Here is a 26,641-nt window from a genome sequence, read left to right on the forward strand (position 1 = left end):
AAGCCATCCTCTCTGTGACAAGCCGTCCGCTCCGGGACAAGCCGTCCTCTGCGGGACAAGCCATCCGCTCCAGGACAAACCATCCTCTCTGGGACAAGCCATCCGCTCCGGGACAAGCCATCCTCTCTGGGACAAGCCATCCGCTCCGGGACAAGCCATCCGCTCCGGGACAAACCATCCTCTCTGGGACAAACCATCCGCTCCGGGACAAACCATCCTCTCCGAGACAAGCCATCCGCTCCGGGACAAGCCATCCTCTCTGTGACAAGCCGTCCGCTCCGGGACAAGCCGTCCTCTGCGGGACAAGCCATCCGCTCCAGGACAAACCATCCTCTCTGGGACAAGCCGTCTGCTCTGGGACAAGCCGTCTGCTCCGGGACAAGCCATCCGCCCCAGGGAGAAAGCATCCGCTCCCGGAGCTGTGCCTGGCACAGAGGACAAGCGCCTCTGCCTCCTGTCCAGAGGGCTTGGGCATAAAAACACGAATTGCTGTTCTTGCCCCAGCCGGGAGCGCTGCTCGCTCCCCGCGGGGCTCGGCGGCTTCACGCTGCAGGTCGTGGTCTCCTGTGGGCTCACAGAGCATTGAAAATCTCATTTCTCACTCGAGGCAGGAGTGCTGGGGCATCCCTCCGTGCCATCCCGGGGGATCGGAGGCTCCGAGGCGCTGGTGCCAGACCCCAGCACCGGGTGCCAGCTGCCAGCACCCGCTGGGGACAGGGACCCCGGAGGACAGCGTGATTCCTGCCACTGTGCCAGCACTTGAACCGCTTACATTTGACCCGAATATTGTGCTCTAGGTTAGCTTTAACAAAGCTCCTGCGTGACAGCAGAGCAGGGGATGGAAGGACTCGGTACTCACCCCCCAAACACAATCGGCTTCCACGCAGCTCAAGCACTTGACCTGAAGTCCAATGCTCGGCAGAGCCAGAGCCCGGTGCTGTGACAGCAGGTAGAGCAGCCTGGCTTGTGACAGTGCTGCCTGCTCCCTGTCCCGCACGGCTGGGACTTTGAAGGTGGAAAAATCGTTATTTAGCAAGAAGAACTGGAAAGAACGGGTTTGCTGCATTTTAAATATGAGATGTTTGCTTTGGTGGAAGGTGACTTTAGGATGCTAGGACGGGCTTTAAAAAAATACTTAAAAGCCCCAGTGAAGGAAAATAACCCAACCTTGTAGCTGTTGGATGCAATGGATGCCATGCAGGAGCAGCAGTTCATGCTCGATCAGAGCAGGGGGACAGGGGACTATCGGTGAAGGCGGGAAGGAAGGGAAATGTTTCAGCACGTGGCAGACTTGGAAGGGCTTGTGCAGAGGAGTGACGGCGGAGCAGAACCTCCGCACAGCCGGGGACAGCGAGGGGCCGCGGCGGGGACGCCGAGCGGGATGCCCAGCACGGGCTGCGCCGTGGGAGCGCACAGCGGCACCGCTGCCAATCGCTGCACACAACATTGAGCACAGAGGGCTGGTGGAACAAGCAGATCAAATACGTGTTTGGAAAGAGCAAAACAATCAACAAGGGAGCTGGGAAAGCTGAGCGGCCAGGGATTTGGGTGATAGCTTGGGTGTGCTTACGAAGCCCAGGAGCCGTGGGGTAAACCTCTAAGATATTTCCCTGGGCAGCTGGGCAGAGACAGCCACTACCGAGTGCAATTAACTGCTTCATTACCATCTAAGCAAAACAAACCCATCAATCTCTGCTGCATTTACCAAAAGGAGGGACTGATACCAAGATACAAACACTGTGCTGCAGACCGCATGCATGGACCACAGCCGCCAGCCTGACACTGGCTCTGCTGCCCAGACAGTGCCTGGAAGGAGATTTTAGATACCCCACACTATTTCAGGTGTGCTGACACACACCAGTGAGCCAGCACTCAGCATCCTCATGAGCTGAGCTGCCCCACAGTGTTACAAACACCTGCTGGGATGGAGCTGTAAGCCCAAGTGGGAATAATGGATGTGAGAGCAAAAGTTTAGCCTTTTAAGGTCCACCTTAAGGTGCCTGTGCTTGATGCATCCGGCAGGTTTTAACAAGCGAAATGAAGACCAGAGACTGCCTCTAGACAAGAGCAGACTGCCAAAGGGAAAGGGAACCTACAGGGTACTGATCACTTTCAGAAGATCAGGAGAAGATATAATTTTCAAGCTGAAGCCCAGAGCCACGCCAGGCTCAGAGCCATTCTCATTTTACATGGCACAACACCCTTCTTTACAAGAGTATAGACATTTCCTACAAGCTCTCTTCTTCCCACCAGACACATCTCTAAATAAGGCTCCAGGTGACAGGCAGGGAGCAAAAGGTCTCCCTGGCATGCAGGAGGAACAGGGATAACTGACTCTGAGATCCAAAGTTAAGCTTCAAAGGACCACTAAAACATCAGGGTCTGGAGACTTCAGCCTCTCTAAAACCCTTGGTCTGCTGAGAAGATTAAGGTCTGAGTACAGTAAAAAGAACTGCACTTACCTCTGTGATGAGATACAAGTAATTTATGAAAGAGATTATTCACAGATGCTTGAGATAGCAGGACAAGATGAGCCGATCTTGTGTTCTTGAGTATTTTAATAAGCTCTTCTGTAGGATGGAGATAACATGCCTACAGCAGTGTGAGGGCACAGTAACCAGTGCTGGTACCGTGGCTGGCAGGGGAAGATCAGGAGCACTGTGCATTGTACAAGGTTAAGCCGAGGAAGGAGTTACTATACAAAACCCTACAGACTCGACTGCAGCACAGCATTGCAACATCTCTGCTTCTGGGAGGCCCAAACAAATGTTCACAACAGCACCTTCATCCTGAGCATCTCTGAAGGGATGGACTGGGACAGGGGCTCAGCAGAAGTGGTGAGGGGGCAGAAGCCACTTCTCATGCTCAGGCAGAAGAAAGACATGGCTCCCCCCTCCAGTCCTTCACAGCTGGGTGAGCCTATGAATAAGTCTCTGTTGTGTAAATAAAAGTTTACTTCCATCTTCTATTGTACCTCAGTGTAAGGTCTACGCAGGCCTGGCCACTGTGGTTCCATGCCTGGTTCCTCAGGCAAACCTGCTGTTCCATGTCCAGTATTTGTGAAGGAAAACAAAGCAGAAGGATCATTTCTTCTCTAGCTACAGGCAGGGTGTGGAAGCAGTGACTCTGCACAGCCGTGCTCAGCTCCCACACATGGTGCATTGATGGTACCCAGAGCCAGCCTGGCTTGTGCAGGAGCAATGTGTTCAGCATGACACCAGTATTAATGAGCACTGCAGGAAATCACAGCCAGCTCACAAGGACAGGAGACTGTTGTTGGCAAACTGGGAAGTGATTCGTGTAGCTGATTAGGAATTTCACACAGGGAGATTTCTGTGGTCAGGGATTTCCCTTCCCCTCCTTTAGATACTGGGCTCCTAAATGGGAGCACATTTCTCCCTCCATCTCTCTTCCTGGTGTTTGATCTATTACCTTTCTTTTCCTGCTTCTTGTAACAGCCAGTGTGACTCCAGCCCTGGTGCAGGGTTAGCTCTGGGGTGAAACAGGAAGATGGAGAGCACTGGGTGACTTTGCCTGTGCTGCTGCATCCCTCCTGCACATCAGCCCACAGAGTCTTGGTCACTTCCTGCACCAATTTATAAACTGAGGCCACCAGGACCCTGACACCTCTGTCACAGGATAGGTCCACTGAGTGCTTGTTTCTGCCTTAGTCCCAGCATGGGTGGCCACACCACTCTGCCTGTAAGAAGCACCTGATGTTGTTTGTTAAAAATACTTGTGCTCATAGGTATTTGATGTTGTTTGTTAAAAATACTTGTGCTCAACAACCAGCAGCTGGTTAAGCACAGGAGATTCAACCTCTTCTTTCTAACCTGTGTTTGTTCAAGGTGACTCAACTTCTGGCCACTTGTTGCCATTAGACCCCTGCCAGGAGGAGCCCAGCCTGCCAGACCTGTGCACCAGTGCAGGCATTCACTGATGGCGTCTGCAGCCCAATCTCTTTGATACACTCAATAGATTGCAACTCTGAACATTTCCAAGCCCTTGGTCACTCCCATGGCTTTTCCCTCACAGCAAAACACACCAGGAACATTTCTAGCAGGACTCTTGCCCGACACCTTCCCCCATTCAGTTCCATCCTCCTTTGTGCCAGGTGCTTTATCCGTTTTATAAATACCACAAATAAATGCAACCCTGCAGAGGTGACAGAGCTGAACACCAGCAGCACAAGAGCACAGAGCAGCCAAGACACGATTTGGCAGGAACAGACTTCCTCTGGCAGCTAATGCTGTGACAACATCTGAATCTTGGGAAGGCACTGGAAAGGCTCCAGGAGCAGCACATGGGGCAGAGGGTGTTATCACATGCTGCTGGTGCCCTCGGCAGCTTCTGAGATGTCTGTTCTCACAGGAAGTGCTTTCATAATTGCTTGATTTGGGGTTAATGATTTTTCTGTTTAAAAACAAGCTAATATTAATTCATGATTGGTAGTTATTTGCACTCTACAATTAGAATACACTATGAGAATTATCTGTTGCATGAATGGGAATTTGAGATTTTCAAGAAGTGAACACTATCATTTCTTACTGCAGCTAGGCAGTAAAAATATAATCAACAAAACCCAATAGCCTCTCTGTCCCTTCCACCTGCCAAGAAACAGTGTTTCATTAACACTGGGTGGGAAGAGACAAGTTGCACTCCCAATGGGTTTTTCTCCAAGCTCACTGGAAATACCCTTAATGCAGTAGGTAAGACAACATCTTGCATCTCTCTTGGGAGTTGCTTTTAGCAAACCAGCCTGTAAAAAAAAACCTTTGGGCAGTGGCCCTTGGGAGAAAGAAGCCAAGGAGCTGACAGCCCTCCAGCCTGGACAGGTCCCAGGTCCCCAGCTCAGGGCTGCACCCCCTCTGGCCTCATGCCTGGCAGTGGCAGAGGCTGCCACTTGTGTTGGATATTTTCAGTAAGCACTTAAGATACTCTTAAGCTTTCATACTTTACACCAGCCTAAATTTTGGATTCTTTACTGCTGCTTTACTTTTGGAGTCTTTACTTTGTTCTTGTTCCAGTGTAAGTTAAAAGTTGCATGGAGGCAGCATCTGGATGCAAGTCTGCATCCTCAGATTATCACAAAGCACATTTTGAGACAGACACTAGACACAGCCATATTTCAAATGCTCCCTAAAGGAAAGAAATATGGAAACATTTTCTCTGAGACTCATTTTAGACTCTGACTCCAATATCATTCCTTTAAAGAGAAAAAAGCAAGAGAGGCAGAAAGCAGAATGTGAGGAACAAACATGACAGTGAAGAACACCTGTCAGGTGTACAGGTGGGCAAGGTTTTCCTGCTTTGTTCTCCAAGCAAGGTTGATGTTCTGCTGTGAAAGAAACTCTAAAAGACAAGGCAATGAGAGGGTATAAAAGAGATCACTGAATTCATTAGTGGTAGTTTTATATTTTGTTCCAAGACACTTGGACCAAGTTGAATTGTCTTCTTTGAACAGAGGTTCTTGACATGAGAAGTACAACAATTTCTTTCATTATTTTTTTTTTAATTAAGGAAGAGTTATTTCTAGACAAAGGAATTACAATCACTGGCTCAAACCTGTAAGTTTTGGTCCTCAAAACTTGCAGCTTTCCAGCAGCAACAAGTCCTCCTAGACAAAAGCAGGACTTTTTGGACTACTTGGGGTTCAGTTTTTACTGCACAATTTTCCAGTATTTGAGAGCATCATGAAGTAGTTTAAATATATTTATGAACTTGAAGTGATTATTTTTCTGTTTATATCTTCAATTATTAATCTCCAGCTTTCTGCAGATAAGCCAAAGAAAGCGAAATCAATTTAAAAAACCAAAACAACCCAAAACCAGCAGGCTTTACTGCTGCATAACAAACAGGAAAGCTGCTAGTGAAGCAGCAATCTCAAATGATCTTGATGAGAAAAAATAATTATCAAGTGCTTCAAAATTTGATCTTAGAGGCTCCCCAAACACAGAGGAAGATGCCATGGTACAGGTCCTTTGGTAATAAAGCCAGGATAATCTCACTGCTCTTTACATACCAGACAGTGCCTTCTCATAACCAAGGATCTGACTGGGACAATCCATGCAGAGCCATTGCCCCAGCCCTGGAATGCTGAGGGACAATTTTCTTCAAATTGTCCAAAAAGGCTGAGGCACTTTCACATCATTTTCAGACACAACTCTTAAGAAAGACATTTTTAACATGTTTTACAGGACATCAGCAAAGACATTACCAGTACAGATGCCATTCAGGACTAGTTCTTACCATCATCTTGCACTGTACTGACAAGCCCATGAACCACAGCCTAATTCCAGCTAAAAATCTGAAAGCTGGCCATTGCTGAAATATTATATGAAAAGCAGTCACCTCAAACATTCCCCCTGCTGCTGTTTTATATCCTTTTTATTAACTCAGTGAATAAAAAGTCATGGCAGTAACACCAACATTTTATTGCCCTGTGAAGAACTATGTAAAAGTGCAGAAATACATAAATAAGACTTTCTAGAGTAAGACATGAGTTTAAGTGCTTGTTTAAGTGGTGTGAGTACCTGGCCTGGGGTTATTTTCAGAAAATAAATTCTCTGTATTATGTGAGGTAGTTACAGCTCAGTGCTTGCTGGCTCTGCCATTCCCAGGCACAGTGGTCCCCCAAATCCTGGGCTGTGTCAGACACCTCATGCTCCTGAGAAAGAGCAGATGGGAGCATCACTCAGCAGGCTGGGCATGAGCAACAGCCCCTCTGCAGTCACTTGTGCCCACAGGCACTTCTCACTGCTCCCCAGGGGTGGGAGGCTGAGAGAGTCCTACTGTTGGCTGCTTTGGACACAGGATTTTCCCTTTTGCAGAAAAGTTCAGTCAGAGCCCTAACAGGCTGGTGGTTGTTTGCAGAGAAAAACCGAGAAGAAAAATCAACTTCATACCTTAGAGTGAAACATGAGGGAAAATCACTCTTTACACTTCAGAACCTTCATGTTTAGTGAAAACAAGAAATGAAATGAGTTCATGAAAGACTAATTGCCCAGATTGTTTTATGCATGAGCCCCAGCATTCCTAGCACATGCAGTTACAGCTTGTTTTCAAAGAGACCAATTACTTCATTAAAACATCATCTTCGCACTTCCACAGAGCAGCTTTAACAAGTCTCCTCTTCATCCTTCTGGCCTATTATTTTACCATTTTTTCATTTAAGAGCAAAGGAAAAAAGAGCCAAATAGCAATATCTGTAATTTTCTAACAGCTATTAAAACCTGAGAATTAGGAGCTATCCTTTCTCCACCACAAACTAAAAGAATACTGCAGAACTTTATGAACATCTTGGTGCAAGACCCATGGCATCTCAGGCATCCAGGACCTGTGTGGCAGGATGCTACTGCAGGTACAAGGATACCAAGTGGTTTGAAACAAGCCTGTGCCTGGGAACTTGAAGGGTAAGATCAGGAAACAATAAAGATGAAAGCTTCTTGAGTTGTCTTAATGTTTCACTATGGGTAAGATATTCACAGAGGTCACAAAGTAAGTCTAGTTTATACACAGCAGAAAATGAAAGCTGAGTGATGGGTGAGGTAAAGGGTGAAAGAGAAGGAAAAAGACCTAAGGATGCCTATAGAGATGATTTCTTCCAGACAAGCAACATAAGGCATAATTAAGTAAATGCTGTCATTAGAAAATAGAGTTCACAGTAAGCGCTTGACTGCAGCACAAACCTTGGTTACAAATGAAGACATTTGAGCCATCACAATCCCTCTGACGAAGCAGAAAGCAGGAGTCTCCCTGCCTGCATGTGCAGGAGCAGTGCTGCAGTCTGGCACTGGCAGGGAGATGCTATCGGGGGTTGCCACGGAAACCAGCGGGTGCAGCCCCAGCAGCTCTGACTGCACGAACTGAGAGTTCAGCGAGGCTCCGAGGGCTGGTTCCTCCAGCTCCAGCACGACTGTGATGGGGCTGTGTTCGAGGCTTTCCTGCAGACAATCTCCTGCTCCCACAGCCCACCTTTCCCATCTCCCCACCTGAGTGCAGGCACAACCACACACAGGCTGCTTCCCTCCTCCTTCCCTTCAGCTCAGACAATGCACACAAAGGTCACTCCTCACCCATCATCTCCATCCAGGCTGCCTCTCAGCTGTGTGACAGCTTTCCAGTCTGTTAGAATGTTCTGGACAGGGATACTCTATGGAAGCAGAGGTATGAAGTTCCTTTCACTACAGAGGACGCCTTGATATCCACCTGCTTTTACAAACCCAGAGAGGGCTGGAAATGCTGTATGATTTGTACAGACCTAAAAAGGATCACTCCAAAGTTTACTGTAATTACTTTCCCCCCCCTAGAAATAGGCGTGATTCAGAAGGGAACTGCCATACAGGAGAGTCCAGCACCAGGTGAATTATTGCTGCCTTTGGCAAAGCTGCTCTTACCTTATTGTCCTCTTCACTCCCACTGTGATATCCTCAACAGGAAAGCTGCTGTGAAACATGTTGTATTCTGGAGAAAGCCCCTTTTTGATTAAAAAGTCCCTTTAGGATAAATTTATATTGTTCAGTTATTCATACACACCTGAAGGCAGCATTATTTGCCCATAAACATTATTCATGTTAATTCAAATACAATCTTACAACATTTGTGTGCAGGTTTCCCATTAAGTTTCCCCATTGTTGCACCACTAAAGCCAAGACCCCAGTGTAATGGAGCTGTAGTATGTTTTCTGTTCAGTGAAATGGCATCCCAGAGCCATGGAGCATTAGGTCCTCTGGAAATGAAAATTAATTCCCATAAAACCTTTGGCAGCTGTATCTCATACAGGAGGCAGAACAAAGCAGCACTAGGCATTTATATTTCCCAAGGATAACAGTGCACGGAGATCCAAGGAGCACTGTTTTCATTGCAGATTTGTATCCCCCACAGGAAAGATTATTCAGATGTGACACAGGCAGATCAAACATGCCTGATGACTGAAGTGACCATTGACACAAGATATTTTGGGAAGGGAGATTTTCAGCTGGTGGCAAGAGATAGCACGAGGCAATGCTAAGTGACAGGCTGGTACTCCAGCTTTGATTTACTACCCCTTCACTGTATGGGTGATTTCCATTTTCAAATTTAAACCAATTTCTTTCATGTTATTTGCAAAGTGATAAAGAGTTAAGGCCAGTTTGTTTGACAGGATGGCAGCTGTCACTCTATGTAAACAAACCCCAGAATGAAAGAGCAATCCAGCACATGGAAGTAGAAAGTCCTGACACTTTAATTATCTGAAGAGATTACAAGATGAAAGTCTTTCTTGAGGCAAATGTATATTAGTATTGATATAGTCATTGTGCTTTTCAGTAAGAGAAATAGGAGTCTGTATTTACATAAGAAACTATAGTGTCTGAGATCTTTAAATATCATATTTATGGAAATGATTCTGAATTACAGCATTTACAAAATAAAAACAAGCTTAAATAAATATTCAGTGCATTAAATAAGATTTTTTTCCACAGAAGCAACTTTTTGTGCATATTTATTTCACAACTGAAGTTTCTTGCGATTTTTTTTTTGTCCTATAAAAGAAGCATTAAATTTCTTATGTGTTTTTCTCTTTTTTTTTTCCTAAAAATAAAACTGCAATAATCATTGCAATGTGAAGCCTGAGATTTAAGCCTGAATAAGTATCATTGCTTGCACCACATTACCCATCTCCCACCAATCACCCAACCCCATGCCTTTCCAAACTGTAGTGAATGCAGACACTCCAACCCAAGGACTTCATGTGAAGGATTTCAGGGATGTAATGGCAATAAAAAATATAAATAAGTGAAGATAACACATCAGAGCTGACATTGTCTACAAACAGCATCATAAGGCTTCTGCATTACACATAAACTAAGTGAAGCTGTTTCATCTGGATCAAAATGATAGTAGTGCCAAACTGCAGCACCCTTATATGGCTCATTAACACTGAACAGTAAACCACTGAGCAAAGGGAATGTCCCCCCCAAAAAATAAATAAAATTAAAAGAAAATTAACACTGGCCAGTTTTGCCTTATCATTTTGTGTGATGACCTTTCTCAAGCGTGATACCACCAACAACTTCCTCACCCATTTTTGTATTTATCACTTTGAAACACAGTGTGCAACACCACGAGTCAGGAAAGGGGGCACAGCAAAGAGCTCTGATCTCATTTCCTCTGTAACCACAGCACACACTGCCTTGCTTTTCATGTGGTCAACTCAAAGCAGGTCCAAATGCCTTTGAAACCTCAGTGCTCAGGGACCTCTTACTGCAAACAGTTCGTGCAAGATCATAGCATGAATCCATGTGAGTCTTATTTCTTTCCTCTCTGAGTGGAGATAACAACTATTCCCTGGTGTTTCAAATAAATACAAATGTCTTCTGAGTTGTTAGCATGAGTGAAGTACCAGTATGCACTATTTTACATGGTTACTCTGCCAAATGTGGACAACAAGTACCCTTCTCTGGTTGACCATTCTGTAAGACCTTTTGGATATCTCATTATATAATTGCCTTTTAAAAAACCTCAGTATGAGAGAAATAATTCATCTTGTCTACTAAATTTTGCTGCCAAACTGTCAAAAATAACTATTTTAATATGAATTCATTTATTTGGTAACCACTTCTTCTGAAGTTTGTTAGGCTTTAAATGCTGATATAGAAACCATACTTCTGTGTCAGACTTTTATTAACAAAATTTAGCATAAATTAGTCAGATTATAAATACTTCCAAACTCCAAACTATGGAATCGGAAGTTGGAAAAATTTTTAGAAGACAACTTGGAGTTATTGCTCTGCTTGGTAAATAAGAGGCAACAGAAATATACTGTTTTAGGGCCTTCAGGGCTTCCTATGGGATTCACTGAAAAATTTGCCTTTGTAAATATTGAATATAGATCTGAAATAGATTTGCTTTTATTAATCTCAGCATAGGTAGCAAAAATCTAGACATGGAGAAGTTAAAACGGCAGCAGGTGGGAGAGTGCTGATGCCCACAGCCATGCTGGGATTCCAGTGGGCACAGGAGTGTCTGAGCTTTGGGACTGATCCACGGGGGATGGAGGAATTAACTGGCTACTCTGTGCCTAGCATGTAAGATAAGCAGCAATGCCTGTTCAATACTCTGAGCCCTATTTCCTTCCACACAGTGCATTTGTTCTGCATATGGCATCGTAACATTAATGTTAGAAATTTATGGAAGACTGTACTGTAGCCTTAGAGCTACAGACGCCTCGTAGTTCCCTTTAGCAGCTTAGTAAAATGCAATAAAAACTGTCTGTACAAAATTTATAATAATGGATGTCAAAGCCTACGTGCCCTCACTGGGTCCCTCTTTCAAGTTAATTCTTGGCTTAGGTCAAAGATATCAGTCCATGTAAGACTCCAGAAGCCACACCAGTAGTTTAATATGTCAGATACCAGCTCTGTCGCTATAGAAAGGAGTGACATGGAACATGTAACAGTGAGTGCAAACACGGACAGGCTTCATCTGGCCATAACGAGGTAATGGAGCAGAGTGGGAGGAACAGCGGGAACAGAAGATCTGAAAAACAAGAGGGAAAATTCTCTTCAGTTCCTCTGAAGAACAGGATGGGACAAAATTGACTTCAAGGGAGGTGAGAGAAGATTGTATGAGCTGACATCAGCACCGTCCTCAGCACAGCAAGTGAGGGGCCCCAGCAAGCAATCCCTACCCAGTTTACCTGGCCAGGCTCAGTCCCTCTCGTGAGGGTGCCCAGCACTGACAGTAGCCAAGGCTGGCCTGTTCTCCCTCATTGTAGCTCCATCACAGGTGCAAAGAAGCATCTCTCCCTTGGTTTTAAAGAAAGACTAGAGGAATATTTGTGAATATCTCCAAATTTCATACTCCTGCAAGTCCACTACATGGTTAAAGAAAGCAGCTTCTTCCTTTTTAAATTGTACACCAGCCAGCAAGTGAAATGGGATTGCAGATTTCTGCCTTCCTGTGGTATGACTGCTTTTTTCTCCCTCGCTCCCTCTTCCACCCCCACAGACTTGCAAAGCAGAAGCCCTACACACCAGAGTGATCCTCCAAAGGTTTGGAAAGAAAGCAAAGGGACACCCTGTCCCTGCAGCTGAGCTGTGTGTGCATCACCCCTGGCAATGCAGGTTGCCCTGGCTCATTAGAGCTTATAGCAGTAGTCCAGAGTGACTCTTTTAGAATGGGGAGTGTTCTAAGATCCCAACAGGGAATCCTGCCTTTAGCTTTATACAGCTTATTGCTGTATAGAAGTCAAACCCCTCCCCAACCCTTTGCAAACATAAGCTGAGAGCTGGCAGCCCAGGCACACAGAAGCACCTGTGAACTGAGAACCCTGGTGCACATTTTGCAGTGCAGCCAGGTTTCTGTGGTGCACAGGAATTTGCTGCTGTCTTTGGTGGGAGTTCTCACAGGTCTGACCGAGTCCTTACCTTGCCACAGCTCCGACAGTGGTGCTTCCTGCGAATGACTGTGAAAGGAGCCTTGCATGCGGTGCAGTAGCTGCAAGCTTCATCTGGAACCCAGTCAGGAGGATCTGTCAGAAACACAGCAACAAAAGGGAACACAAATCAAAAGGGAGTAAAACCAAACATGTGATTACCAGATCCACAAGGAAGTAGGGAGAATAAAATATAACAGCAGCTGCTTTCATCTGCATTTCTCCAGGTGCTTTGCAAACAGTAGTTGAGTGAGTTCAAGATGCCCAGGAGGGCTCAACTCTCCTCTTCTCTGCCAGGCACCCACCTCTGGGCACAGCAGATCAGGCATTAAAATGGCCCATAACAGCTTTGGACTCAGAATCTATCTTAATAAAATGCAAGTGGCAGGGAAAAGGAGATAAGCAAAATAAAGTAAGAAGACAAGAGATTATTAAAGCAGAGGTGGATTACAAGTGTTTTTATCAGTGCCATCCACCATCAAAACAAGCTTAGAGCTACGATCGTTCCCAGCCTCTTCAGCCTTCCCTCCAGAAAGGCCAACTGCTTTTCTGCAATTAGGCAAGCAACTGTACAGGTAATAAACCTGAAGCCTGATTACCATCTGTTAAATTATTAGGACTCTTACTGGAAGTCAACAGTAACTACAGCAAAACCACAAAATCAAGTGCACTTGGCTTAGCAGAAAAAGAACTTGCCCATTATCACGAACAGCATGTTTCAGTTGTTTATGTCTCCTGTGAGCTCTCCAACCTCCCATAAAAGACAAGCAGGGAAATTATTTGGTTTTGGCAAGGCAGAGGGTATCGGGCTCCCTTCTATAGAGCTGTTTCTGCTCACGACAGGCTGACATGACCTCAAAGAGTCTGGAGTTACAAGTGTAGAAATGATGAAGCTTACTGCTTAATTAAGTTGGTAAAAATCTAATGAGCGCAAAGGAAGTTCTGTCCAGAAGGAATCCATGGACAGGGTGAACATGAACTGCTGGGTGTATTTATCAAAGTTCCCTGTGTGCAGCTTTTTTCTGAGTGTTATTTACAGTTTGCAAACCATGCAATTGCTGATTTATAAACCTGACAAGCAAGATCCATGCCTCAGGGAGCATACTATCAAGCAACAAAATATATGGTGCAGTTAATGAAAAGGTTAAGAGGGGTATAGCTACAAGCAGAAAGATAATTAAATGAAAAATCCACTGTTTTGTTCCAACATAACTATGACCAGTTTTCATGTGTTTGTCACATTGCAACATTTGTCAAATTAAAAGTACAAAGGACATAGCATTCAACGTAAGAAATTGTTCAAAAAGCAGATTAATAATAAAAAAAAAGAGAACTTAGACTTTAACTCAGCTTTTACAGGCTTCTCTAAACTATTCTAGAGGTTGAATTAGCTTAAGGAAGCTATCCTTAACTTAATGAGCACATCAGTCTGATAAAGGCTACACCTGCAGGGCCAGTAACCAAACCCAGAAGTTGATGTGCAGAGAAATGACTGATGTGGTGGAAAAAAAAGGCGATTGCACATAGAAGAGTTCACCAGAAAATGTTCTGTGGGGACACAAGGCTACAGATTCCTGGTTCAAAGGCAGTGTTTCCTTCAGCAGCAGGGAGATACAGGACTGCTAGCTCAAGTCAAGCATTAGTAACAGTGGAGCCAAGAGATTTTTCTTTCCACTTCTTTTCTTTTTCTGCAATCTCCATAGATACTATGGGAATCTTTCCCAGTGAAACTTACTCCTAATATCAGTTTATGATGTAGATTTTGAAAACTTTGTCACTTTCTCTGATCTGAAACCATGGCAAGCCTGGAGAATCCCCATGTTCTCCATCCAGGAGGCCCCTTGGGTTATCACATGCATCCAAAACAAAGAGCAAAAATATGAACCAACAACAATGTCCCTGTTTAAGACTTGTCTCTATAGATTATGTTTTCAGGGATTTAACTATCCACTAATTCTCACTCATTTTGAAGACAGCAAAATTTAGGAAGTTATTCAAGCTCTGTGCCACCAGGTCTCCCTCTGCAGATCTGGTGAAAGCAGGCTTGGTAAGATGCTCCGTTTGATACTGATGCTTTAAAAACTGCATTGCAGCGTGGGCTACCAAGTTCAGATAGTTACTGATTTTAATATTCACAGAAAAGCCACAAAGCACAGGTGCTTTCTGTACCCCCTGCAGCATCCCAATGTGATGTGCCACTTTGCAGCAGCCAGAGCCATCATCACTCCTTCCCTCAGATCACAGGCAGGTCACACACAAGCCCACCCAAGGACTCTGGAATGCAGCAACAGAAAGCAGCTTTCTTATCAGCTGCTTAGTTTTTAGTTTGGGTTTCTTTGAGGGGCTTTTATGGTTTGCTTTGTCTTTTGTGGGTGAAAGACAGTGTTATTTTTTTCTCCTCCTCCCTCTATATTTTTCTGTTGTTGCCCTTGAAGTGCAATGCTTAAGAAGTTATTTTTTAGTTGATCTTGCATAGATTTGCCTCCATGCTACAAAGAAAGAATAATGACCAAAAAAAACCCCAAAAAACCTAACCCCCAAAAAACAAAAACAAAACCAACCAAAAAGCAAAAAAGACCCAGCAAATTTTGATAAATAATGACCTTAAACTAATAATAATCATATAATCCATAATTCACAGTTACAGAATCACTTGACTGACAGATTAATTAATCTGAAAACTTTGTTTTTGTAACTTCATTTTCATAAAAAATACTTCACAACTTATTGGCAATGCACAGAAACAGTACAAGCCTCTCCACAGAACACTCTCTCACAGCAGAGGGACTCTCTCTGCCTCCACACTGGTGTCATGTCAGCTGATTCACTAAATGTGAGTGTCACTAGGGTGGCTAAGGGGCTGTTTCCCCAGACAGTGACTCACCAGCAGGGCTGCACAGCCAGTCCCGCTGCCTCAGGGGTTTCGTGCCCTCCCAACATCCCAACTGCTCACACCAAGATCTGCTGCACTGCAGCACACCCCCAAATAGTAACACTTGGTTATGTAAGAGCTTTTAACATTCAAAATGCTGTACAAATGTAATTGCTTTAATCCTCATCACCCAGCTACAGTCAGTGTGTGGGGAGAAATCAGGAGAGGGATGTCTTGCACAAAATCAAAGTGGTGCAGCACTGAAGTAACATTTGAAATAGGGAACTTTGGGCCACTACCCCAATGCCTTTCCTTCCAGCTGACTGAAAAAGGCCTTACACTGCCTACAAACACAGAGCTGTGAGACTGTGCCCTTAGAAATAAAATGCAGTGGGAGTGGAGCTGGAGTGCTCAGCATGGCAGGAAGGATGAAGTCCTCCTGATGATTGGGTCTCTCTGAGCCCATAGAAGCCCCCGTGGATCCCACCCTTGGTTCCCTTCCCCAGCCTCATCTGGCTTAACCTTGGCAGTGGCCTCTGACTTACACACATCAATGTCTGAGTCACTGGGGTTTTTATAGGCCAGGCTATTGAAATACTCTCTGAAGAGCTCTCTCATGAGGGGATAAAGCTCCATGGGAGGAGCAGAGTGTGTTAAACCCCGAGCAGGAGCCTGAAGATGTGCTGGAAGCAGGGCAGAGCACTGCTCCCAAGGCTTTTTCTGTTACAGTCCTTCTCCAGGCTATGCTGCTCCATTAGCTCTGCATGCTGCAGCAAATAGCAACATCCAGTCTCCAAAGCATTATCTGCCTGTGCTTCGGGGATTTGGACAAGGAAGGGAGGGAAAACCTTGTTCCTGGGCTAATTGGCCCAGTGCTTTATCATGCAATGAGAGCTTGGAGAAGTCTGCTGGGAAATGGATGAAGTCCACAGCACAAACATCAAAGAGGAGGAGGAAGGGAAGGAAGGGATTAATGAGACAGACTACAGATATAAATTTTAGAAGAAAACATTAAGAGCATGCACAGAAAAAAAGGCAGGGAAATGAAGAGAAACAAGTATTTAAATGAATAAGAAAGAAGTTTAGAGTAAGGAAAAAGCAAAAGATAAATGGTGTTAAGACTGGAAAAGGCTCTTAACTATTCAAACATCTTTCATGACAATTTCTCATAAATCATGAAATTTTACAGTATTTTTATTTATTCTGTAGCTTTTAGCATTCACCTTTACATGCCCATATTACCTCATTAGCTAAAAACATTTTCTGCTCCTAAAGTTAAAAAGTCAGATAAATTCAAGATGCTGGAGCTTTAAGAAAACCATAATAATGGACAAAAAACCCCAAACAAACAAAAAACAAACAAACAAAAAAACACCCACCACAGACAAATCAGAAGCATGCACACCACAACTCCCTGCTGAAGAGCAGCTGCTAAACCCTAAGCTTGTGCTGGTGTTTTTGTTACAGCCAGACAATTCAGAGAAAAGACCCCTTCCTGCATCTTTTGTTTTTATCAATTATTCCTAATGCAGAACTCCAACTGGAAGTTCCTCATGTGTGTTAGATTTCAGAGCACATCATGCAAAATTACCCTGATTACACTTCCACCAAAGTGACCTGCAGAGGGCTGCTCCTCCAGCAGCCTGTGGAGCTGACACCACTGCAGCCAGCACACCACTGCCCTGACAGCTGAAAAAAGGGTCAGATGGGCTTGATGGAGCTCTTCTGATCAAAGCAGGATTGTAAATTCTCACAGTTTTAAGCACAGAAAGTTGAAAACTAAGGTGACTTGACTTTATCCCTCACTTCAACTGCCACAGTAAAATGAGCCTTTTTTGTCCCTCATCACACCTGATTTTCTACATGTCATTCCGGGCAATCTCTGACTTTGATGTAAGATTTCTAACAGGCAATTGTACCAAAGTAATTTTTGTCCTTGCTCAGAAGATTCAGTGCTGATTACAGCCAGCTTGACATTTTTCAAAAAATAAATTTTTATCCTTAATATAATTTGATCAAAATTTTGGGGCTAAGGGAGAAAAGAGGTACAGACTTCTTAGCTTCAGCTCTGGTCAAATAGCTTTCTTAGGATGAAATTTCTGTGCAAATCTAGAAAGCTTTCACCAAGACACAGAGCTTTGCAAACTTGGGCTCAAGCCTCTGCTTGAGCATCACCTTGAATGATGCCATCCTGTGTCCATTCTGTCCAGGTATATGATCAGCAACTCGTTCTTTGGGCAAATTAATTATGTTCATAAAATGGAGCAACTCTCATAGAAAACATTGGTTTTCATTGAGATATGATCCAAATCTTTACTTTAAATCAGATGGAGCAGAGACTTGGATCTTCCATCTAACCATTGACGGAAGAAGTAGGAAATAGGAATATTCTCTTACCAATCTTTTTAATATAAAAAAGTTGATAATGTAGATCTACATAACACATACCAGAACACTCAAAATATGCATTTATTAGACAAAACCTAATTAAAATCCCAGTTATGATGTTACAGAGTTGAATAAGCCTGTTCTTTACAGTATTTAGTACTGCACCAAAGTCTCAACAAGCTCCACATAGTGCCAACAAAGAGGGGTAGTCTTTGAGGAGGGAAAAGGCTTTGAGCAAGTTCTTAAAATTTAAGTCAGACTGAATTATTGCACTACAACCTAAAACCTGTAAGAATCCTGTAATTCTACATGCATGATCAAATATGTTCAGTTGATTATAAAACATTGCCTCCATATGGGAATTTGATTCCTCTCTCACACAGTGTTAAGGAGAGCTGCTGAAAAAGCAAAAAATGAGAAGTTATGTGGCCAGAACATGTTTGGCCACTGAAGTGTTCAACAGTTTAACTTCTTTGATTTACAAGGTGTTGCTGGTCATCATAAATAACAGAGTAACCACAGGCACACAGAGGACAAAAGAAAAACTGAAGCATTCAGCTGGGGCTGACAGCTATCTCTAGAGCCATGGTAATTAGATTCTGCACACACAGGAACATGGGTGGGTTTTTCTGACCCAGTGACTTCTAAATGCACCAAGAACAAGAGCCTGAGCCTGGGACTGGGAACTTCTGAGTTGTGCTTGTACTGCTAGTTAGAGAGAAGTCAGGGTCTGTGACTAAACAGGAGCGGGTGGGATGGGAAGGGATGAAGAGAAATAGTGTGTGCTGTGAAGCAAACAGATGCTAACTCTACTTGGCACAAACAGGTATTTGTACTGGCAGCCCCAGCAAATCCATTATGTCTGCAGTTTTAAGTAGGTGGTAGCAAGCAAGGCAGTTCTGTACAGATGCTAGAGGGATAAGGAGTGAAAATGCAGGTATGGCTGCAGAGACAGCTGAGATACTACAGCAAATATTTTCATGGAGCACCCGAGCTTCATTATGCTTGATGGTGTCCTTGAGAAAAATCTTCAGATTTCTGGGTATCTTATGCTTATTCTAGGACAAGATGTGTAACTCACTTTCTTAGCCTGCCTTTAACTTCATTAAATGGATACTTTAAAATACTCGCATATCCCTCAGTTGTAACAGATCAGCCTTCCTGAGTAATAAACTACGCCAAAATACATGTATGGTAAAACTCAGATTTGCCAAACTTTAGTATTAAAATCATCAAGCTCACACGGATAAAGGTAATGCTCCCAAATATGGTGAGCAGGGCCACATTTATGCTTTATCCCATTAACAAACTGATAAATGAAAACATAAAAAGGCAATAATTTTGAAGTCAAAGTTAAGAAGTTACTCTATGTGTGTGCACACCTATGTACATACATGGCAATCTGCTAGCAAATACAAAGCAAGTTTTGTGTTTTCTTCTAGAAATATGATGCAGATACATAAATGGCAGAAAGACACCAAACTTCTACTTCCCCAGTGTTTGGTCTTTCTACAGCTGTACTGGATATTAAGAATGACACAGCTCTGTACAGATCAGGGATGAATTTACACTGCATTAAATAAGAGGCATTTTCTTACATTTTCAAATGCAGAGGTTTCCTTTACGTTGTGTGTGACCCATGCTGCCCACTCTCAGCAGCTCTCATCCAAGAGTGGTTTGTCCAGTCTTGGATGACATCTTGGGTGGAAGCTGACTGAGAACTCAGGAACTTCCCAATAAGGTTCTTCCTGTGCTGGTTTGTAGCTCACCAGGGCACAGGGAGAAGGGCAGTCCCATGGAAGTTCCCAGCACACAGGCCCTGTCTGCTGTTACTGCAGTTCAGAGCAAGCAGCACTGGCAGCCAAAAGCCCAACATTTCTGTCCCATTGTAGCCTGCCACTGCAATTTGTTTTGAGTTTATACACAGAACTTTACATCTCACTGGCCATCACTTCCATCATACAACTAGGAAAAGAAATTTGACTATGTTTAAAAATTACTTATTGAATATTGCATAAATTAATATTCTACCATAGGAAAATAAAATTGTTTTACACTCTCTCCCTATAACTATATATAATTTTTAATACTCTATGAAGTATAAATATATATACTTCCTTGGCAATAATCTTAGAGCATTAGGACAACAAAGATTAACAGACCACAGGCTCATGCTTTTGTTTTGGAATTCCAACTGATCCGTAGTTTATTGTATTTCAACCTTCAGAAGGTCATAGGATTTAACTCTTAAACCCTTGCCAATGTCAGTTGGCTCATAATAAACATTCATATTTGTTTTATGACCCAGAGCAGCTGGTGGGTTTTATATACAATAAGAATGAGAAATCTGACAAAAACAAGTGGTTCATCTTCATAATGTGAGTAAAGGCTAAAACCTTCAGTACAATCTTAAGGCCCTTTATTTGTTCAGGTTGCTGGGCTTGGTTTCCATTTTTGTTTTTTGGGTTTTTTTTTTTTTTGTTTTTGTTTTTTTTTTTTTTATTACCATTGATTGAATACAATCTAAACCATTTGCTACATTTGGTTAGAGGGATTTATTTGATAACAGGGAAGAGCTTTCCTGGCAGGTAGCTGGCTGGACCTTCTCAATTTGATACATACTCTGCCACAATGGCAGAAGGAAGAGCTATGATATACTTCTTTGCTTTAAATTGTTTTCATTTTCAGTAGGAATAATTGAGTGACCTGAGGTATAGAATTGACGTACAGAAAAGGAATTAATTAATGCTCTCTTTGATGCAATGCTCTCAGTCTTTGCATTGAATCTATTTACAGTGATAACTGTGGTGTACTCCTGTTGATGGCCCATGGCCCAGATTTGGCCTGAAGGACAAACCCACCAGGCTTGCTGCAAGAAACAGGGAACAATGTTCAAGCAGCAAAAGTTGCATTATCCACCAGACATCTTCCACCTGCACCCAAACATCACCCAAAGTCAGGGGCTGTTCCTTCCACAGTGGCCAGCAAAAACAAGATACATGGGGAGGTGTTGTAAGGGGGAAAAGGCACATGGCTGCTGCGGTTAAAATCCTGGTAGAACTTTATGCCTCATCCTGGATGCCTGAGGGATGGCAAAACCATGTATCCCATCAGCAGTCCCTGCATGCCTCAACAGAAAAACGTCTGTACAGTGTTGCCAGCAATGACAAATTGTGACCTGAAGGGACAGGGATTTAGCATGTATTGGAGGTGAGGGGTGTTTCTAAAGTTCCCATAAATTCAGCAAATTGACCCAACTTCAGATGCCCTTTTTAGTAGACTTTCTGTGATTTCCTGTGTTTTGGAAGGTGGAGCTCATCTCTATACTCCTCAGCATCCTTGGTCTCTTTGGGATATATAAAATTCCTGCCCAACAGGCTTGGAGCCAAGTAACAGCAGACTACACTCTTCAGTTCACACAGAAGAGCTGCACTGGTTTGTATGAGTAGATATTTACAGCATAACCACTTACACATAAGCCAAGGGAAAGAGAAAGCCTGCAAGGAGACTGGTGCAGACATGGCCAAGCCTCCCAGTGAGCCTGTGTGAGCACCAAAAGCAGAGCACCTGCAGGAGCACCTGCTAATTGGTTTGTTGAGAGGATATGTTAGCATGGGACAACATCGGGCCAAGGCAGCCAAGCTCATCCTGGCATCCACGTCTACTTATTCAAAAGGGACTTGCTTATCCCACAAAAATCTGCTTTCTGCCATGCAGGCACACATAAAACACCTGCCATTCTGGGAAAAAAGTGCAGGCAGGGGGTTGTTTTTGTTGAAGTTACCTGCATTTGCTATAAATACTACATATCTGGTTTTACCATTCACTTAGGGCAGGGACATAGCTGATTCATGCTGCCTGGGTGCTGCAGGGCCTTTTGTATCTCCAAAGATTCCACTTGACTGTGTTGGCCATAACATCACCTAAGTACCCATGGTCCTCTTCAGTAAAGAACATCCCAACTCACTTCTCCAAACATGAAACATTCCGCATGCCAATAGCAGCTGCCATGAAAGGTTGAAGAACTTTAAAAGCTGAGCAACATGCCAGGGAAGAAAAAAAGACTTGGCTGTGACAAAATGTACATTCACAGTGAGAGAGTTATGTAGCATCCTGCAGTTCAGAATAACTGGCTTTTAAGTTCTGCAAGTCAAATCCACCACCAACAGCATCAGCATTGATCCAAAACAAGAGACAATGAATTGAAATGGTAGAGAAGGAATAATCTTGCACTCTTTTGCAATATAGCCTATACATGGTAAGGATTTTGCTTAAAGATTTGTTCCTTCCTGCACCTTCTGTGACATTCTGAATTACAGCACAATAGAAAATCAATTAAAATGACTACTGAATAGTTCTTTATCTGCCTCCAAATCATCTTCCTCCAGAAGAGATAATATTTCTACAGTGCATTATACATGAATTAGCCCTGCTGTTTTAAATAGATTAGATCCTTTAGCCTGAAGCTTCAGAAGAAGGGTAAGCAAGCAAACCATGGGTTTTATATAACCACAAAACAAGTTATAAATATGTAGTATTGCTCTAAAATCTAATCTTTAAGAGTTCATTTTTTCCCTCAGTGATTTCTGATCTTTATTACAAATGACATGAACCAGTATTTCTTTTCTCTTGGTCACCACCCTCCACATACAAGCAGAGGCACACACTGCTTTATCACCCAGCTCTGTCATCTTGCATTCCAAACCTATCACTGGAAGGACAGTAGTATACATGGACAAATATATAACAATACATCAAAGTTTTAAAGCACAAGGATATTCCTGCACACTTGAGTTTCTGGGAAGCTGAGACAGTTTCATAGCAGATGGTTGTCTTGTACTTCTCACTTGACCACAGACATGTTATGGCACTGGTAATTGGGCTCCTGGTGTGCTGAAACCACCACTTAGCCTTGAAGATCAAAGCTGATTGCTTTCTTGTTTGCTCCATCTCATATATCTCTTTTCTTATTCTTTGACTGCAAGTGCTCTGATATCTTTTAATCCATTTTTTATACTGAGTTTGCCATAATAGGACTTCAGCCCATAACTAACTCTAAAGAAGCTCAAATTAATAAAAGAGAAACAACTCGTGAGCTTTCAGAATACTTGAACCTCAACCAAAACTTTGAGACTTGCATGCATTTTTCATTCTTACCATGTACTCAGCGAGATTTGAACCTCAACAGACTTATTTAAAACTATGATTTTCTTTGAAATAATATGATGAAGAATGTGAAAATATTAGCCAAAATATCTTGATCAAAGACCAAAGTAAAGAAAATATGAAAGGTACTTCTACCTTGGGATAAAGCAACATACAACATATCCACATGCAGCAAATGATACAAAAATCCTCTCAAGATTTGGCTGAGAAGGGCTTAGGGTTTTGTATCTCACATAGCCCTCAGAAACTCATCAGATGTAACATCATGCACTGTATTAAAGCCTTTACTGTACAAATCCTTTCTGCACTGATACAGAGAAATTCATACTGAATATGACAATTTGTGGATAAGAGTTTCACAAGGCTGTTAGAAAAAACCCGAAAGAAATATGTTTGGTTTACCTTCTGGCTTTGTCTCAAAAACAGCATCACAACATTTTTTACTCACTTTCCACTGCCAAACATTAAAAGACTTTTCATTTTAATGATCACTTTTTTATACATCATTGTCTCATTTTAGTTCTATAAAAAAAGAAAATACCTTCAAAATCCCCATCTCTGGCTTTTGCTGCAAGTTCTGAGGATGATATACTTTCTTGACATAAAGCACAGTCTTCCAATGCTGCATTCCTTAAACCATGATTAACTGTAAAATAATTCAAAAAACACTCATATTTTTCCAATTTTCACTTAAAAGAACTTGTTAGAACTTCTAGGATTAGACCATAGTAGCACCTTCTTGGACTTCTTGCTTTTTCTCTGCCCTGACACAGTGATTTACAAGTCTCCTATTCTTTGGGATGACAACAGAAATGAAAGATGCTGTTATTACAAGACATGTAGTCTTCTTACTTCTGCTAGTTTAGCTGCATCTACATTTTATTTCCCAATTCTTAACTTGGATCCTTTAATACAAACAATGAAAGATTCCCAAGGTGAATCACACACATCAAAGAGAAACTTCACCCCAAAACTCCCCTTTTTTCACTCATTTTGTTTATGCTTACTTTTGTCAATACCATCTTTCTTAATGCTAGAGTTCATCCATTAGAAATTACATCCATCCAAGTAGTATTGATTAATATACATTTCCCAGTGATAGTTCTTTACTGCTCCAGTTTTTTATTACTCTTATTTGGAAGTTCAGGAGCTCTTGTGTTCTTTTTCTAGCAATTCTGTCTAACCCCATTTACTTATTTTTTTAACAATAAAGAAAAATCAGTCTATTTTCCCATCATGACAGGCTGCCACCATAAAACTGTTGTGGAAGTGTCAACAAAAAGTAACAGAAGACTGTAATGCATGTGCAGAATTGGTACTGGAATGTAGGTTTTTTCTGCTGACTTGATCCAACTTTTTAACTGTTTCACATAAAAAGCTCAATGATTTTAAATGAAACTGGGAGAAATAAAAAGTTTTCAATCTGGAGGAAAGGAAGTAGGAAAAAGAAGAGAGCTCTGGTCACTTTCAGATGCTGGTAGTTCTAATGATTACAAAGGACAAAGGTAATTGCAGCCTTGCTGGGATTATACTGTTAGTCTTAAATAAGTTAGCAGACTTGCCACTTAGAAAAGAAATAATAAAAATGGTCACAGAGGAAAAAAATATCTTTTGTTGGTTCATGATCTAGTTCTGGTTCCATTACTTTAATTATCTAGAAGTGAAATGTGGTATTTTTCTATCTTGAAGCCAAATTCTACAATTTCTTCAAGACAGGACAGAGTTCAGCATCTTGCTGAGCATTCCCATCTTATAGTCTGTTCTTTGGTAACTTAAAATGTACCCAGTGTGAAACAAATCAGGGGGGAAAGAATCTACAAAGTCTAAACCCTGCATAAATCATGGGCTATAAACTATATGGCCTATAAACACTGTGCTGCTGTCAAATATACGAATATGGAAACAGCAGATGAACTCTAAAGAGTTTAACTCTTTAGTATTTGCCTTAAGACAACCTCCTGTGTTCTATACAGTTACTTCATCCTGTTTACAGTCTGTTTCCATGACTCCTTTTAAACTGAGGTGAAATCACTGTGCAGTGAATCCTGTCAAAAAGATAATATGTTAAGGGGATTTGTGTCAAATAGTTTAAGGATTCCCACCAGGAATTCTTCTATTAGCAGAAATTCATTATAGAAAACAAAAGTTTAGATCTTTTACCTTTCTTCTGCTTTTCCTTGTCTTCTGTTTCAGGTTTGGTTGCCATGACTTCAAACAAGGTCTTTAAGATACTTCTCAGATCACTAGCATAGTTTGTCTGCAGCTGGTCAGCAACACCTTAGAGTTTCAGAAAATGGATAAATCAATTCTAGACCATTACACCATCCTTTAAAAAAGCATTTAAATCTGTCTGTTAGCACCAGTAATGCCCTCACTTACTTTTAGGGGATCACTTGCTCACGTTAGGAATAAAAATTGAACATCTGATCAAACTAATTCTCCTTAATGGCCAAGTTACATTCTGGTTTCTATGCTACCTGCAAGCCAATACATATATTCCATATCCTTCGTCAGGAAATACTGAGAGAATAATTTTGCATGAAAACAGAACTGCTAAGTCAAAATTTCTTCCTTGAACACAACAGGGCATCACCAGGGAAAAAAATCAAACCTGATACAAGTCTAAATTCTTCAACCCTACAGGACTAAGATGTCAGTATCTCTGATTCTGAAAGTTCCAAACAGGGAATAGGCCCTTCTAAACCAGACTGCAACTTAGCCCCAAAACCAGAGCTTTCCTGAAACTTCATCTCTAGTCCTTTCTACCACAATTTGATGTGCAAAACCCCAAAAAAATAACCAAAAAAAAATAGCTTAATAATTCAGTGATTCTCATACCTGAGATACAGACAAAAAGGCGGTGAATAAGATCATTACTGCCATGAAATCTAGATCTGATCTTCTCTCGTGTGGCAATTTTGGCAGCCTGCAAAGCCAGCTGGATTTCTTCCTGATCAATGTCATCAGATGAACAAGAACTTGTCATTAAACTGCTGTCAGAGAAAAAAATAATGTAAAGGAAAGTAATGTAAATCTTCACTCAGTTGTTCAGGATGTTCAGCAAATCCTAAAGGATTTATGACTCAGGCAAGACTCTATAGTACCAGAACTAATTGCTGTAAATTCTTGTTGAAGTTAATCAGCACACAACCAATCACCATCACGTTTGATTTTCACTCTGTGACAGCTGCAAAAAAACTTGAAGCAGAAAATCACTTGTCTGTATTTTACTGCATTTTTCCTTAGCTGTTACAAAGTGCTGTGCCATTTTTCACATTAACTTCTGAAAGCTCAGTCCTGAGACCATAACTCCACCAAAAATCCTGAAGGGGAATATCAACCTAAAAATGTGAAGGTCAGTTCTGAAGTCAACTTAGAAATTTATGAACATGGAAACTATCTGGAAAAAAAAAAAGAAAAAAGAAATTCTGAATTATGTTACCTTAATATAGCAAGAACAGAATCGAAATATAACTTCACCAAAAAAAAAAAAAGGAAAGAACAGCAATAAAATATGATTTACACAGTAGAGGTAGGTTAATTCTCTTATAAATGTTACATTAGAAATAGCTGAAATGTCAAACTATTGTGAAGAATGGCTCATCAACTCTAAAGAGAATTAGATGTGCCACCAAATGTCTACTCAAACATTAAATTTTTTGTTAAAAACCAGATGCCAGACATTCCCACACTTTCACCACCACCACCCCTGTAACTTTTCTCTTGCAGAGAAAAAGCTTGAAACAACCTGAGCAGGGAAGCCTTGGAGAGAATCTTCAAATATCAGGAATTACCTTAAA

General features: G+C 42.2%; 1 protein-coding gene across 4 annotated transcripts in view; it reads right to left on the minus strand.

The window, feature by feature from the left end:
- Positions 1-9,199: 9,199 nt before the first annotated feature.
- Positions 9,200-26,641, minus strand: part of ZFYVE28 (zinc finger FYVE-type containing 28) — a 146,698-nt gene continuing 129,256 nt past the window's right edge. For 2 of the 4 annotated variants that reach the window (XM_021550715.3, XM_021550713.2), the window contains 5 exons: positions 25,680-25,831; positions 25,002-25,118; positions 23,383-23,487; positions 12,408-12,511; positions 9,200-11,517 (listed from right to left, as the gene is read on the minus strand). In XM_021550715.3, coding sequence (XP_021406390.1) covers positions 11,386-11,517; positions 12,408-12,511; positions 23,383-23,487; positions 25,002-25,118; positions 25,680-25,831 — 610 coding nt within the window. In that variant the 3' untranslated portion in view covers positions 9,200-11,385. Of the gene's footprint in view, positions 11,518-12,407; positions 12,512-23,382; positions 23,488-25,001; positions 25,119-25,679; positions 25,835-26,641 lie in introns of all 4 variants that reach the window. The other 2 variants (XM_021550714.3, XM_021550712.3) reach the window with 1 other exon arrangement.

This window comes from Lonchura striata, chromosome 4 (genome assembly GCF_046129695.1).
Source record: "Lonchura striata isolate bLonStr1 chromosome 4, bLonStr1.mat, whole genome shotgun sequence".
Taxonomy (NCBI): domain Eukaryota; kingdom Metazoa; phylum Chordata; class Aves; order Passeriformes; family Estrildidae; genus Lonchura; species Lonchura striata.